The sequence below is a fragment of the Carcharhinus amblyrhynchos genome, chromosome 1 (genome assembly GCF_965287045.1).
Source record: "Carcharhinus amblyrhynchos chromosome 1, sCarAmb.v2.hapA, whole genome shotgun sequence".
NCBI lineage: Eukaryota > Metazoa > Chordata > Chondrichthyes > Carcharhiniformes > Carcharhinidae > Carcharhinus > Carcharhinus amblyrhynchos.
This window is the reverse complement of record NC_137324.1, coordinates 59,268,979-59,285,107: the sequence shown is the minus strand read 5'-3', so window position 1 is coordinate 59,285,107 and position 16,129 is coordinate 59,268,979. Positions and strand designations below refer to the sequence as shown.

Sequence of the window (16,129 nt, the reverse complement as noted above, 5' to 3'; positions counted from 1 at the left end):
TAGGAGCAGGAGTAGGCCATCTAGCCCTTCGAGCCTGCCCCGCCATTCAACAAGATCATGGCTGATCTGTTGTAGCTCAGTTCCACTTTCCCGCCCTCTCCCCATAACCCTTAATCCCCTCTCTTATCAAGAACCCATCAACCCGCTTCTTAAAAATATTTAGCGAGGCAGCCTCCACCACTTCAACGGGCAGAGAATTCCAGAGATTCACCACCCTTTGAGTGAAGAAGTTCCTCCTCAACTCCGTTCTAAACCGCCTCCCCTTTATCTTGAGGCTGTGCCCCCTAGTCCTACTGTCTTTTTTGAGCGGGAAGAGTCTCTCCACCTCTATCCTATCCATCCCATTCATCATCTTATACGTCTCAATGAGATCTCCCCTCATTCTTCTAAACTCTAACGAGTACAAGCCTAGTTTATTCAGCCTCTCCTCATAGCTCAATCCCCTCAACTCCGGTATCAGCCTAGTAAACCTCCTCTGCACTCCCTCCAGGGCCAAAATATCCTTGCGCAGGTGCGGCGCCCAAAACTGCACACAGTACTCCAGCTGCGGCCTCACCAATGCCCTATACAGCTGCAGCAGTATGCAGCAGTAACACCAGGTTAAAGACCAACAGGAGCCACTAGCTTTTGAAGTGCTGCCCTTTCATCAGGTAAGTGGGAGTTCTATTCACAAACAGAGCATATAAAGACACAAACTCAATTTACAAAATAATGATTGGAATGCGATTCTTTACAGGTAATCAAGTCTTAAAGGTACAGACAATGTGAATGGAGAGAGCATTAAGCACAGGTTAAAGAGATGTGTATTGTCTCCAGACAGGACAGTTAGTAAGACTTTGCAAGTCCAGGCAAGCCATGGGGGTTATAGATAGTGACATGAATCCAAGATCCCGGTTGAAGCCGTCCTCATGTGTGCGGAATTTGGCTATCAATCTCTGCTCAGCGACTCTGCACTATCATTGTCATGAAGACCGCCTTGGAGAACGCTTTCCTGAAGATTAGAGGTTGAATGCCCCTGAACGCTGAAGTGTTCTCCAACAGGAAGAGAACACGCTTGCCTGGTGATTGTCGAGTGGTATTCATTCATCCGTTGTCGTAGCTTCTGCATGGTCTCCCCAGTGTACCATGCTTCGGGACATCCTTTCCTGCAGTGTATCAGGGAGACAATGTTGGCTGAGTTGCAAGAGTATGTACCGTGTACCTGGTGGATGGTGTTCTCATGTGAGTTGATGGCATTCGTGTCGGTGATTCAGTATGCCTTGCAGAGAGTGCTGTGGCAGGGTTGTGTGGTGTTGTGGTCACTGTTCTCCTGAAGGCTGGGTAGTTTGCTGTGAACAATCTGCACACATGAGGATGGCCTCAACTAGGATCTTGGATTCATGTCACACTATCTGTAACCCTCATGACTTACCTGGACTTGCAAAATCTCACTAATGGTCCTGTCTGGAGACAATACACATCTCTTTAACCTGTGCTTAACCCTCCCTTCATTCACATTGTCCACACTTTTAAGACTTGATTACCTGTAAAGGCTCACATTCCAATCATTATTTTGTAAATTGAGCTTGTGTCTTTATATGCCCTGTTTGTGAATAGAACTCCCACTCACCTGATGAAGGGGCAGTGCTCCGAAAGCTAGTGGTTTTGCTACCAAATAAACCTGTTGGACTTTAACCTGGTCTTACACCATTGACAACACCATCTTCATCAACAATGTCAATGGCTGGCAAGAGGTTGAGAGGACAAGGGGGACTAGTCATAATCACAGAGGGGGTCATTGTACCTTTATTAAGATCATTTCAATACTGTGGCAGGGGGAAAGCTGGATTGGAAGTGTCCGTACATGGAGTTTCTGGAAAGACTGACATAGATTTAGGAGGCGACAACACATTCCAGGAGTTTGCAGAGGAGAGGGAGGTTGGAGATAACATTTGGTGGGTCAATGTAAAAATTAATCAATAGCTAAGAAATAGGCTGCATGAACTTTAATTAGGATCAACATGATTATGGAAACAAGCTTATTTCTCTCATATTACTTGTGATGCACTTAGATACACTAAGAATGTGATGAGGCCCAGCAAGTACAATAAATTAACCATGTGTGAATTGAAGTTAGTAAAGTTTATAAACACTAGATTCTCTGTATTGCTATTGACAATCATGAAATGGCTTAGATAAAGTGGTCTAATAACTGAAACTTGTGGACAAATGTTTAGTTTGGTCTGGACATTAGCACTGCACACCAGGAAATGCTGGATGTGAAGGATAGCATGTCTTTAATGTAGGGTGGCTGATTTTCTGCCTAATTAATAATGGGCAGTAAGGAAAACTATATAATATCGCTGTGTTCAATATTCCGAAGCGTATTCTCAATGTGACATGTTTTGTGGTAAGGAATCCAAAATTAGAAAACTACTCCTGTGATTTTTAGGACTTGATTTTTAATTCATTACACTAAATAATCATTGATATTATACTAGAGAGTCATTAACTCAGTGATAATTAACAGGAAAATAAAGTACCCTTGGGTTAAATGCCAGGCTCAGGTGATCAAGGGGATCCACTACAGATGGATATGGCTCAAAAATGACCACTTTTCTGGGAGATTCCAGAGCAGATCGGCACATGGACACTAACAAATCCACCACCTGCAATAACAAAAGAAAGTTAGTTGGAAGTGTGGTCACCTAGACAGGACTGAGAGCACAGGCACTATACCCACCAGCAGTATGCATGCAGATTTCTACTTTGTGACGCTAATGGATGAGGCCCCCAACTGGGATTATGAGGTCCAAAAGTTATCCTACTTGTCTTTAATCACAAGTAGCTTTTAATGACATGAAGAATTAGCTTTAGAAATTAGTTTTTAGTTAGCAGATAGCATTCTTCTTTTATTTGTGGCTTCAAACCACACTTCAAGCTGGAGCACATAATCGAGGTTGATGCTTCACAGCAATACTGAGGAGATCCAGATTGCCAGAGAAGTCATATTTATATCTGGGCCAACATCCTTCTCGCAATCAAAAGCAAATTAAATGGCATCATCTCACCCCTGATATCCAAGGTGTTTGTTGTTTTTGCCCATATGTTCCCAGTATAGAACTTCAATAGATGGGAATGCTGGTCAGAGATTGGGATAGTGTTATAAAACTGATTCTCAGACCCGCGTTCCCATTGACTAAAGCAAAGTTCTAATTGGGAGGTGAAAATCACTGAATGAACCTTGAAATGAGATGTTAAATCTTCTTTAAGCTATAGATATTTCTGAGATACCAGATATGGTTATGTAGTGAACATTAATTTATAATGTGCTATCATAAGTTACATTTTTTTGTACATTTCGTACATCCCAGGATATAAATGTTGGGCAATAAAACTCCTTTCAGGCATTGTATTTACATCAAACATCCTTTCAGGCACAGTAGTGGAATTTCCACAATGGTTCTCCCATTCCTCTCTCTTTGGTAACCTGGGCAGACGATTGGAGGACACTCCAGTGAAGCAGCTCCATCTGCTGGGTTTCTGCTGATCTTCAGCCAAGATTTTAATGGGAGAGCAGAAGAACTTCCATGGAAATTCTAACCCTCTACCTAATTTGTTTAGATTGAAGTAAAGTCCTATTGTAAGGGATGGTAGTGTAATTTTTGAGTCAAGCCATCTGGGGCGGAAACCATGACAGAACCGTTATTGTAACCTAAGGGGTTAAACGCTAAGACCAGCAGATGATGAAACACATAGAAAAAGAAAAAAAAACATGAGACTGGCAGGCGCCCGGGGTCTTCAGAAGAGACAGGAAAACAAACTAATTTACACCATATAAAATAAATGTGTTAGCAATTTACAGGACAATGAAAAAGAGTTAGCTGAATTGATGAGAGGTAAAACGATTTAAGCCTTAAAGGGGGTGATTGGATTAGAGTTAATGGGATGTCAACAAGGGAGGAGCTCACTCGGTAAAGAGATTAGGAAGTGGTAACCAATGAAGAAAGGAGGGCTGTCCTATTGTTATCTAGAAAAATGTATATAAACTATGATTGTGTAAAGCAAGGTGTGTGTACCCACGGGACGGCACCCTTTCTTGCAAGATCGAATAAACCGACAGTTAGCTGAACTCATCCGTGTCTTTGATTCAAGGGGGGGATCATAAAAGTGAGTATCGGACCGTTTCTCACAATTGGGGGCTCGTCCGGGATCTGGAATTATAACGGGGGTTTCCCTCGACTAGACCAAATCGACGGAATAAGACGCGTCTGGTGTATATTTACACGTAAAAACGTCGTTTTGGCCTGGAAGGAGGGGAATCTGAAACCACTCAATTGAGATAATTCTGGACCCTGGAGAATCACACGGATGACTTCTATACACTAGGACTGCTAGGACTGTGACTGAAATTTGTGAGGGGGTATACACATCATTGGAAGAAGTCGGACAACTCCGTGCACGGATCAAGGTAAGAAATTTCTCTCCCGGGAATTTGGCTGATTAAGGGTGAGAGTCATTTTCTTCCTTGTTGACTTTATGGTTATGACAGTTTGATCTGAGGGCGCAAATAAATTAACTTGTGTCCAAGACGACAACTGAAGACTAACCATGGGAGGTAAACCGTCCAAGAGTAAGGATGGGAAACCGGGAAATAATAATGATGAAAAGGGAATACCCCCTGACAGTCCTCTGGGGATACAGTTAGAAAATTGGGATTGGGACCAAAAGACTAAGGACTTAAAAAAGGTTATGATAAAATATTGTTGTTTTGTGTGGACGAAGGAACCAATCCGAAAACCATCTGTATTGTGGCCAAAATATGGATCGGATGAGGATTGGGTCTGTCAGATATTAAATTTATATGTTAATAGTAAACAACCCTTTAACCCCGAGGAAAGTAAGTACACTGCCTGTTGGGTGGGCGCGATGAGTAGATCGCCACAGCCAGTCTCCCTGTATCCAATGATCCCACAGAGCAGACCGGGGCAATGGGACCCTCTTGACAACCTCCTGCCGCCACCCCCTCCTGTACCAAATGTACCCCCTGCATATCAACCAAATAATAATGGGGCCCAAGGGCCCCAAGGGGAAGATCTCATAAAGCTTGAGAACGGCGCAGGAGGCGGACCCCCAGTTGAGGGTCTGCGGAGGTCCGAGAGGTTAGTAATAAAACAGTCCCTGGAACAACAGCAGAATAATGGGGCTTCAGCGCCCGAGGTGGAAATGCACCCCCTCAGGGAGGTTCCCTTCGGACAAAGAGAGACAGGGTTCGCGGTGGTGCCTCTTAACTTGGCAGACATCCGACAACTTAGGAAGGAGTTGCCCCCTCTCCTAGAAGACCCTGTCGCGGTAGCGACACAACTTGACCAATTCCTGGGTCCAAGCATGTATACTTGGGGGGAACTCCGGGCCATGATGAGCATATTATTCAACTATGATGAAGGAGTTATGATCCGAAATAGGGCCATAGAAATTTGGGATAGGGATCACCAACAGCAAGAACAACTCAGGGGAGATCAAAAATACCCTCTTGAGGATCCAAATTGGAATCATAATACCCAGGAAGGGTGGACAAACATGTCGGATCTCCGGAATCTTATAATTCGGGGGATCCAGACATGTGTCCCCAAGCAGCAGAATGTGGCAAAAGCATTTGATATTAGGCAAGGAAAAGATGAATCACCCAGCATGTTCTTAGACAGACTGAGGGAGTCTGTCCGCAAATATTCAGGAATCAATCCTGATGGTGAAATTGGAAAGGGAATGCTAAAAATTAATTTTGTAACGAAATCCTGGCCAGATATCCAGAGAAAACTACAAAAGATTGAGGATTGGAGTGGGAAGGACATGGTGGAATTATTGCGGGAGGCGCAGAAGGTCTTTGTTCAGAGAGAGGTTGTAAAGGAAAAGCAGAAGGCAAAGATGATGGTGGCAGCCGTTAGGGAAGCATGTAAGTCCACCGGGATAATGGATGAAGGATATACAGTAGGTAGAGGAAGGTCAAGGGGAGGTTGGAAGGAAAGGGGGGCCAGGAGGGGCCGAGGTAGAGGACGAGGAGAATTTTACGGTGGTGACCGGCCCCGGGCGGCCGAGTGTTACCACTGTGGGAAACCGGGACACTTCAAAAGAGAGTGTCCTGAATTTAAGAAGGAACGAGAAGGGATTTATGAAATGGAATGTGAGGTTGATTAGAGGGGTCAGGGGAGAATCGGAAAAAGGACCTACCAAGAACCCCTGGTAAATTTAAAGGTGGGTCCACAAAAGGAAGATGTTACATTTTTAGTCGACACAGGGGCAGGCAGATCCTCAATCCCAATCTATCCTACAGGAGCCAATTACCAAACTAAAATGTTGAACATATCAGGAGTAAAGGGAGGGGTATTTAGGGCGAAACTATTTGAACCACAGGTACTACAATGGGAGGAAGAGGAGCTTTTAGCAGAGCTCCTCCACCTCCCTCATCTCCCCTATGGTCTGTTGGGGCGGGACCTGATAATCCGCTTCGGGCTCCGAATAAATGTAGGGGACGACGAAGACCTGGTGGTAACTATGTCATACCTTAGCGAGGACCGACTCACGGGTATAGACCCTAGAGTATGGACGGCCAAGGGAAACAGAGGGCGACTCTCGATTCAGCCTGTAAAAATTGATCTTAAGCCCCAGAGCCCCTCTGTCAAGATACGTCAGTATCCTATCTCCCGGGAAGGGAGACAGGGCCTGAAAGAAGTGATGAAAGATCTGATAAGTGATGGGCTGGTGGAACCATGTATGTCGAGATATAACTCTCCCATTTTGCCAGTCCGGAAGTCCGACGGCAGTTACAGAATGGTCCAAGACTTGAGAGAAATCAATAAGATTGTACAGGTACGACACCCGGTGGTGCCGAACCCATACACTATACTAGGGCGGATACTCCCAGAACATGAATGGTTCAGTGTAGTGGATTTAAAGGACGCCTTCTGGGCCTGCCCGTTGGACGAGGCCAGTAGAGACTTATTCGCCTTCAAGTGGGAGGACCCTGACACGGGCAGGAAGTAGCAATACCGCTGGACAGTGCTTCCCCAGGGGTTCACCGAATCGCCAAATTTGTTTGGTCAGATTTTAGAACAGGTATTAGAGGGACTGATCCTTTCCCCAGCCCTCAAACTCATACAGTATGTGGATGACTTCCTGTTGTCCGGACCCACAGAAGCGGAGGTCGTAGCGGGAACAAATACCCTTCTGAATTATTTGGCAGGACAGGGCAAGGTCCTTCTCGAACAAATTATCCCACGATACGGACTCCCCCGGGCCATCGATTCAGACCAGGGGAGCCAGTTTACGTCCACTGTCCTACAGAACATAGTGCGGGCAGTGGGGGTAAGCTGGGATTTCCACACCCCTTGGCATCCCCCGTCCTCGGGCAAGGTGGAGAGAATGAATCAGACTATTAAAAAACAGCTGACGAAACTCAGGACAGAGACCGGGTTGCCCTGGACCAAGTGCCTTCCCCTTGCCTTGCTGCAAATAAGAACGCAGCCACGGCGGGACTTGGGGGTGTCCCCATACGAAATAATGTTCGGTCTCCCCTTTAATGGACCAAAAGGGGAACTCCCCACATTCGAGTCCCGCGATGTATTTGTGCATAAATATGTTGAGGTCCTGGGGTCTGCTCTATCTCATTTACGCCAACAGGGACTCCTGGCACAGACACCACCTCTCGAGTTTGCGATACACACCATCAAGCCAGGGCATTGGGTCCTAATCAAGAACTGGAAACTCCGGACTTTAGAACCGATTTGGGATGGTCCCTTCTTGGTACTTCTGACCACGGAAACGGCTATCCGCACGGCTGAGAAAGGCTGGACGCATTACACTCGAGTGAAAGGACCGGTGCCAGAACCGGCAGAAGTCTCTACCCCTGGCCACCACACCGCGAAGAACTGATTGGACTTGATTTTTGATATGTTAATTTGGGCAATATACGGCAATAGCAGGATGTTACTAATAATATGTTTACTCTATGGGGGCATAGGTGTTGGGCAGGCGGCCCAAGTGTACTCCCTTACTATAATCCAATCACCCCAGGCACAGGTAATTGAGATTGACCTTTGTCGAATGGTACCCTGCAAAGACGACCTCACGGGGCAGAAGGGATACCAGGGGAGGGAAATAGAATTACTTGTCTTCGATAAGAACCCAAAGTGTACTAAAAATGAACAGGGGAAAGTAGAATCTTGTCAAGTAGGGGGGTTAAATGAAGACGTTAAGTTAAGGGTTCGCGAGAAAATATCACTTGTTCCACAGAAGATCTTTCCCAGAGACTGTAAGCTAAACCAATGTAACCCCCTCTACCTCACCATAAAAAAGTCAGACGACGGTGGGACGGAGGGCCTCGACGGACAAGTTCTTGGGGTCAAGATCAAGGAACACACAGGGAGGGTGGGGGTGGCCCTGTGTTGTGTGCGGGTTACAGTCAAAAATGCCGAAACCAGGAACTCCTCCGCCCCTAGCCGGGGAGTCTCGGGAGAAGTCAGGGTAGTGGAGGTAAAGGATTTAAGAGCCCAAATAACACAGCTCCCGATGGGTCAATTACCCGAGCCCTCGAAGGGCTAACGACCCTAGCTAATGAACTAGCTGAGAACTCGGGTACAGACCCAGATCTCACTAAGCGGTTGGAAGCTTGGTTCGGCAAATGGAAAGGAGTAGTAATGTCCGTCCTTGTCTCTTTCATGGTGACGGCAGGGGTATTGGCCGCCCTAGGGTGCTGTATCATCCCTTGTGTTCGGGGGTTGGCTCAGCGGCTAATCGAAACAGCCCTGACTAAGGGGGATGTCCTGAATGGAAAAGTGATAAATATGAATTTAGAGACGGAAGAGAGGATAAGCCTCTTAGACGATAAAACTCTGGATGAACAGGCCCTTGACCTGCTGGAACGCCTGGAACACCAGAAGAATGTCAAAAATTACAAAGCGTAAGAAAAACAGGGGGGATTGTAAGGGATGGTAGTGTAATTTTTGAGTCAAGCCATCTGGGGCGGAAACCATGACAGAACCGTTATTGTAACCTAAGGGGTTAAACGCTAAGACCAGCAGATGATGAAACACATAGAAAAAGAAAAAAAAACATGAGACTGGCAGGCGCCCGGGGTCTTCAGAAGAGACAGGAAAACAAACTAATTTACACCATATAAAATAAATGTGTTAGCAATTTACAGGACAATGAAAAAGAGTTAGCTGAATTGATGAGAGGTAAAACGATTTAAGCCTTAAAGGGGGTGATTGGATTAGAGTTAATGGGATGTCAACAAGGGAGGAGCTCACTCGGTAAAGAGATTAGGAAGTGGTAACCAATGAAGAAAGGAGGGCTGTCCTATTGTTATCTAGAAAAATGTATATAAACTATGATTGTGTAAAGCAAGGTGTGTGTACCCACGGGACGGCACCCTTTCTTGCAAGATCAAATAAACCAACAGTTAGCTGAACTCATCCGTGTCTTTGATTCAAGGGGGGGATCATAAAAGTGAGTATCGGACCGTTTCTCACACTATTTTACCTCAACTATGTCTCAAAGTCCCTCCTTCAAGAAAGGGTGCTCTTTTGTACCAGTTTGACTTTTTTCCATCTCTTCTGCCAGCTATCCTCTTGTCTCTCTGAGTACTATTGATAATTTAGTACTAAGTGTAGCTGAATTGAGAGCATATTTTGGCACGTACCCACTAAGAAACCAAACTCAAGCTTGGAATTTGCCAACCCTCGAGATAGGCTGGGAGGCAGGAGACATTGTAAAATGGTGGTGAAGGACACAATGAGAACCTGATAGCTTCCTGTTGTTCTAGAGTATTCTCAGTAGCAGAAAGCTGGGCATCATGGCTCTCCACTTTCCAGAGACCAATTATTGCCTATTTCCCATCTCTGCTGATGGGCTCCCATGGATTCCTGGAGAAGTTTGTACTCCTTTATGGTTACTCTATGGCTCATGGAGGAAGTATTCAGAGGAAATTCCCACACCTGAAGCTTTGATATCATTCAGAAATTCAATATGTCCCTGACAGTGTGGCCTCAGCCCCAGAACATTCTTTTCAACATGCCCTCAACCGCATAGCCTCATCCCAGGGCAGAATATGTTCCAAACAGCGTGGCCTCCGTCCCAGGACAGTATCTGAATATTCCCCGGTCAGTCTTTTACATTTTGGCCCCAGAAAATTTTTCACCATTCCTTGTTAGGATTGGGTTAACTGTCACCTTCCACTTAAGTCCTAAATTGGATGTTAAGAACATAAGAACATAAGAACATAAGAAATAGGAGCAGGAGTAGGCCATCTGGCCCTTCGAGCCTGCCCCGCCATTCAATAAGATCATGGCTGATCTGTCGTGGCTGATCTGTCGTGGCTCAGTTCCACTTTCCCGCCCTCTCCCCATAACCCTTAATCCCCTCTCTTATCAAAAACCCATCAACCCGCTTCTTAAAAATATTTAGCGAGGCAGCCTCCACCACTTCAACGGGCAGAGAATTCCAGAGATTCACCACCCTTTGAGTGAAGAAGTTCCTCCTCAACTCCGTTCTGAACTGCCCCCCCTTTATCTTGAGGCTGTGCCCCCTAGTCCTACTGTCTTTTTTGAGCGGGAAGAGTCTTTCCACCTCTATCCTATCCATCCCATTCATCATCTTATACGTCTCAATGAGATCTCCCCTCATTCTTCTAAACTCTAACGAGTACAAGCCTAGTTTATTCAGCCTCTCCTCATAGCTCAACCCCCTCAACTCCGGTATCAGCCTAGTAAACCTCCTCTGCACTCCCTCCAAGGCCAAAATATCCTTGCGCAGGTGCGGCGCCCAAAACTGCACACAGTACTCCAGCTGCGGCCTCACCAATGCCCTATACAGCTGCAGCAAGACCTCCCTACTTTTATATTCAATCCCCCTCGCTATGAAGGCCAGCATCCCATTCGCCTTCCTGACCACCTGCTGCACCTGCAGGCTGGGTTTTTGCGACTCATGCACAAGGACCCCGAGGTCCCTCTGCACCGTCGCCTGCTGCAGTTTTTCGCCACGTAAGTAATAGTCCTTCCTACCATTCTTCCTACCAAATCATTTAATAGAAGTCACTGGGACATATAAAGCGGTTACAGGTGGCACTGAGTGTGGGAGATGTATATGTGGAGTTGAATCAGAAAATAAAGGAAGTTTATGAAGAAGCAGGACTTGGGTTTCCTTTACTGGACTGCTACTGAGAGATTTGACTCCTTGATCATGCCCAGTCCAGCCCCTCTATCTCCACACCTTCCTGCCTCCATCTCACTCCTCCACTCTTGTATCTTCTCTGACACCCCCCAAGTCCTGTTTCTGTCCCACTCTCGCCTCTCGTCTTCCTCCCCCACTTTGTCCTGCCTCTGTCTCACCCTCCCCATTGGTAATACCCCTAGGCCCAGCCTTGGCACAGCTAGTATTACAGGCACCTAATGGTTATGCTGTTAAAAAGCAATAGCAGTTTTTACTAACCTCCAAGTCATGAGTGAAGTTCACCACATGCCTGCACTTAGGTAAAACAGACCATTGTAGTTATCCACTGGAAGGGCATTTAATTTAGAGTGGAACATGGTTCTGGTGAGGTGGCCTTTTAATAATGCTTTTGAATGCAAATGTGGTCTTCACCATTGATCAGTGGGAAACCTGACCCCTCTTTAATCTGCCAGCAAAGTCAGGAGAGCAAAATTCCAAACTAATTTCCCATTGGCACACAAGTTTTATTGTCACCAAAATTTAGTGCCCCTGCCTGCCCACAATTCCTGCCTCATTCAGGAGTGGAAAATTCCACCCACTGTTAGAAAAAAAAGTACTTAAGTCTCAATTTAAAACAAAACATATGTGAGGCATACAACATTTCAAAACAACATTTTCATTTCTTTTCTCTTAGTTGTATTTAGCTTGGATTGAGGGTGTGAAAACAGTGATCAAGAAGCTTGTGTTACCCGCTCCCCCCATTACAACATGTTCATTATAGCCACCAGTAGCTTTAAACAGTGAAGTCAGTTAGGAGGAGCTGTCTATTTCACGTTTGTGTACCTGGGCCCCTGTTGCAATTTCATCCGCAGCTTCATTCATTACTCCCAAAGTCTGGAAAGCAAATACACACAGCTCGCGCTCACATACCGTGGGCTACAAGAAAGAAAACAGTATAATTAATCACTTAGAAACAAAATTATGAAGAATATAAATGTGTCAGATAATTATTCTTTAGGAATACTGATAAATCGCCACTACAGAATTAAATAATACCTATTTTACTTTTCTCAAGTCTTCGTATAAATACGAGTAGATTTATTTAAATTTTCTGAAGATGCTTCTTAATGCTATGAAATCCCATTGAAGGAAGAAAAGGAAGAGTAAGGGAAACAGAAGGACCAGGGGGAGGAGGAGAAGGAGCCTAATGTGGGCAGGGACACCTGCAGATGTAAATGTAGCTACAGCGCTAGGGAGGCTTACTCAGGCACATTTCAACTGATCTAAGGCAGTATTTCCACATAGAACATCAATTTCAAACCCACTGTGTCCACCCCCAGAATAAAGTTGTCCTACAGTTAACAATCCTTGCCTCTCACTGATACCCACTGCTCATTTTCTACTCTTGTCATATTTTCCTCTAGACTACAGGTCACACAGCAGGCAACAGGAGTGGTGAGGTGACACAATGGTTAGCACTGCTGCTTCATATCATGAGGGACCCAGGTTCAATATTGGTCTTGGCTGACTGCGTGCATTTTCTGTGTGGGCTTCCAACAGGTGCTCCGGTTTCCTATTGCAGTCTAAAGATATGCAGGTTAGGTGGATTAGCCATGCTAAATTGTCCCTTAGTGCCCTGAGATATATAGGTTAGGGGGATTAGCAGGGTAAATATAGGGTTACAGGGATAGGGCTTGAGTAAGATGCTCTGTTGGAGAGTCAGTGCAGGTTTGATGGGCCGAATGGTCTCCTTCTGCACTGTAGGGATTCTATGAACAAGGGGTGACTGGAGTTTTGAAATTAAGTTTATGGTGCTTAAACATTGACAATAAAAGTGATACTTATAAATACCCAAGTCATTTCTCTTGTGGAACCATAAAGATTTTCGCCTCCTTTTTATTTCACTTTTCAGTAATGCTACTCCTGTGATTTCAACAGAACACAAGATAGGCTTCTTCAATACTGCTCTACAGCCAGAGGCATGATCTCCAAGGATACCTCAGAAAACCAATGGGATGGTCTTCCCTCTTTGAGATTCAATCAATAAAGTTGTTGTCCCTTCCATGCCAATATAGATTGGTTCCACTTTGTACCTTGCTGGGATCCCTTTAAATACTGAGGGCCCAAAGGTCAGTTGCAGATCACGATCATGACAGCCTGTATTGTGTGGGGGTGGAACCCAGAAGCTGGGTTAAAGAGCCATTATAAACCAGTTCCATAAACTTTTTTAATGTGATTATGTGACTAAATTAGTCATTCAAAAAATGTCGAGGTGGCACTTTATCGTACCACGGAGGCATGTCAGGGGTCAGGAAGGGAGACCCATTGTGATGGCTCTGATGCCAGTGATCAGTATTGGGGAGTAGGTTTGGAAACATGCCATTGATAGGGTGTGTCCCGATATCCGCGGGGGGAAGAAGGATCTCCCAGTTTACAGTGAGATTGGTACTCCCTTCCGAAATGACACCCAATCGCTTTGCAGTTGGGCTCACTGGTGTGTTTAAGCCCTGCCCCTCCAAGAACTGGTGCAAATCTCACCACTCTCCTAAAAAATGACTAAGGGGAATTTTCCCATTCTGCGCCGCGGGTACCGTAGTGGGCAGGGGGTGGACCATGCAAAGGTTGGTTGACCTCGGGCGGGATTTTCTGGTTTTGGGGTAAGCAGGACTGGAAAATCCCACTCGAAGTGTGGGACAATTATGGTCCGATCTGCGCCGGACCCGCTCTGGTTTTCTTGCCGTTATATCCCTCCCAAACAATAGGCATATACCTGAATTGTTCAGCAGAGTCTCCATGTTGTAAAAGCTCACTGCATTCAAGCAATACCACTAGCATCCAGTGGTTGGCAGAAGTAGCAAATTAACAGCTATCATTCAACTATATATGCGTATCAAAGGGTATTTATTCATTATTATGTAGCATTGTTGCCTTTCTGTGTATTTCGATATAGTGATGAAATCACACTAACCTGAGTAAAAACCTAAATTCATGTTAGCTAATATTGTGAACCAGTCTCTCACCTCAAGGACTGTATCCTTTCCTTTCAAATCTGCTGTCATCACCCATCTCCCTAAAGTACCATCCTTGACCCTTCTGCCCTTGCACAGGACAGCCCCTCATAAACCTCCCTATCCTTTCCAAAATCCTTAATGTTTTGGCACCTTTCCAGTTCATTAATGTCCTTTAGGGAAGGAAATCTACAATCCTTACCTGGTCTGGCCTACACATGACTCCAGAGCCATAACAATGTGGTTGATTCTCAACTGCTCTCGGGAAACTAGGGATGGGCAATAAATGCTGGCCAGCCACTGATGCTTATATCCCATGAATGATTAAAAAAAAATCCATGCCTAACTTTCCTACAACTCCATCTTTTGAAATTTTCCACTAGGTTTTTAGTCCATGCTACAACACTGGAATGACCCCAATGATCAGGATCTAATCAAAGACACAACTGATGTCCTCTGTGACTGAGATGCTGCTCTGCTATCCTTTGAGATCCTTCTTACATGAGCTTTCTGCAGTTTTTGACATTGTTACCATGCTAGGTTTCTCCTCCATCATTCCTGCATCTGTAACATCATGATTCCAGCCCCCAACTGCCCCACCCCTCCAGCTGCTCGCTTTTTTCCACCATTAGCAGGCAACCAGTAGCAGGCTGGCCACAAGCTCTGGCATTCCCTCCCAAAAACCCTCGCCACCTCTCTTAAGTTATGACCAGTCTTTTAGTCAGTAATTCTGTTATCTGCTTCTTAGGTTCTCTGTCAATTTCTGTTGAAGCACTTTGGGGTGTTTTCTGATTTTAATATAGGTGAAGAGATTTGTTGAATTATTTGTCCCTACATAAGATATTTCATGTTAACACATAATAAATGATTGTGAAAATACGGCTGTAGATTGCATGCACTCTTTGGATGCCACCCTAACATCATTCATTGTACATGGAAATGATAATATTTCAGATCTACTAGCCACTTTTGTTAATCATCAGTCGATTGTCCTCTATGATTGTTTTCAGCACTGAAGCAACAATTAATATATCATAAACAGGTGCTGTATCGCTGGTGTTAGATAAATGGGACTCAGCAGATAAGCCACATTATTCATTCTTGTTAGCAACGTTTAGCGTTGTTATGGAATTTTCAGACTACTGAAATCAATCTATTAATGTACCATGACCATAAATGGCTACTTATACAACACTGGCGTCTAATTTTATTGCAAAAGCTTTCTCAATCCTTTATTTGATATTATAAACATGCAATCTAAGCCAATTTTGGCAAATCCATCCAATTTTCTTCGACCATGTCTGAATTATTTTTCTTTCTAGTCTATTAACCTCTACTGGAAAATGCTCATGTGAAGTCTGAGGTCACATATCAACCGACTCAAGAACAGCTTCTTCATTGCTGCCAGACATTTGAATTTATTTCACTTATATTAAGTTGATCTTTCTCTATACCCTAGCTATGACTGTAACACTACATTCTACACCCTCTTCTTTCCTGGTCCCCTATAAACAGTATGCTTTGTATAGTGTGCAAGAAATAATACTTTTCACTGTACCAATACATGTGAGAATAATAAATCAAATCAAAAATGTCATGTGCGAGCTAGATGCTGCGCAGCTACACTGTTCCTCATGGAGCATGGCCTGTTAACACTCACTGTAGAAGTACATGTTTTGAGAAAGAGCATTTGAGCACAGTACGTAAAGGCTACCACTGTTTGTCAACTTTTATTTCTGAAAACGTACGCGGCTTCAGGAAAGTAGAGCAGATTGGGGAGTGAGGGGACTTTTATTATTGTGGTGTTGACTTCTAAAAGTTCAAACTATCGATGTTTAGACAAGTTGAAAACCCTGACAGGTTTGCCAGGAATCTGAACCCTTCTTCCCAGCTTGAATGCCTTTGCAGGCTTCTTTTTGATTATTTCAAGGTTGCTT

General features: G+C 44.7%; 1 protein-coding gene across 1 annotated transcript in view; it reads right to left on the bottom strand.

The window, feature by feature from the left end:
* parp8 (poly (ADP-ribose) polymerase family, member 8) overlaps positions 1 to 16,129 on the bottom strand; it is a 377,525-nt gene that overhangs the window by 33,046 nt on the left and 328,350 nt on the right. Inside the window, exons 15-16 of the mRNA XM_080185528.1 lie at positions 12,028 to 12,120; positions 2,523 to 2,648 (exon numbers count right to left, since the gene is read on the bottom strand). Coding sequence (XP_080041654.1) covers positions 2,523 to 2,648; positions 12,028 to 12,120 — 219 coding nt within the window. The remainder of the gene's footprint in view (positions 1 to 2,522; positions 2,649 to 12,027; positions 12,121 to 16,129) is intronic.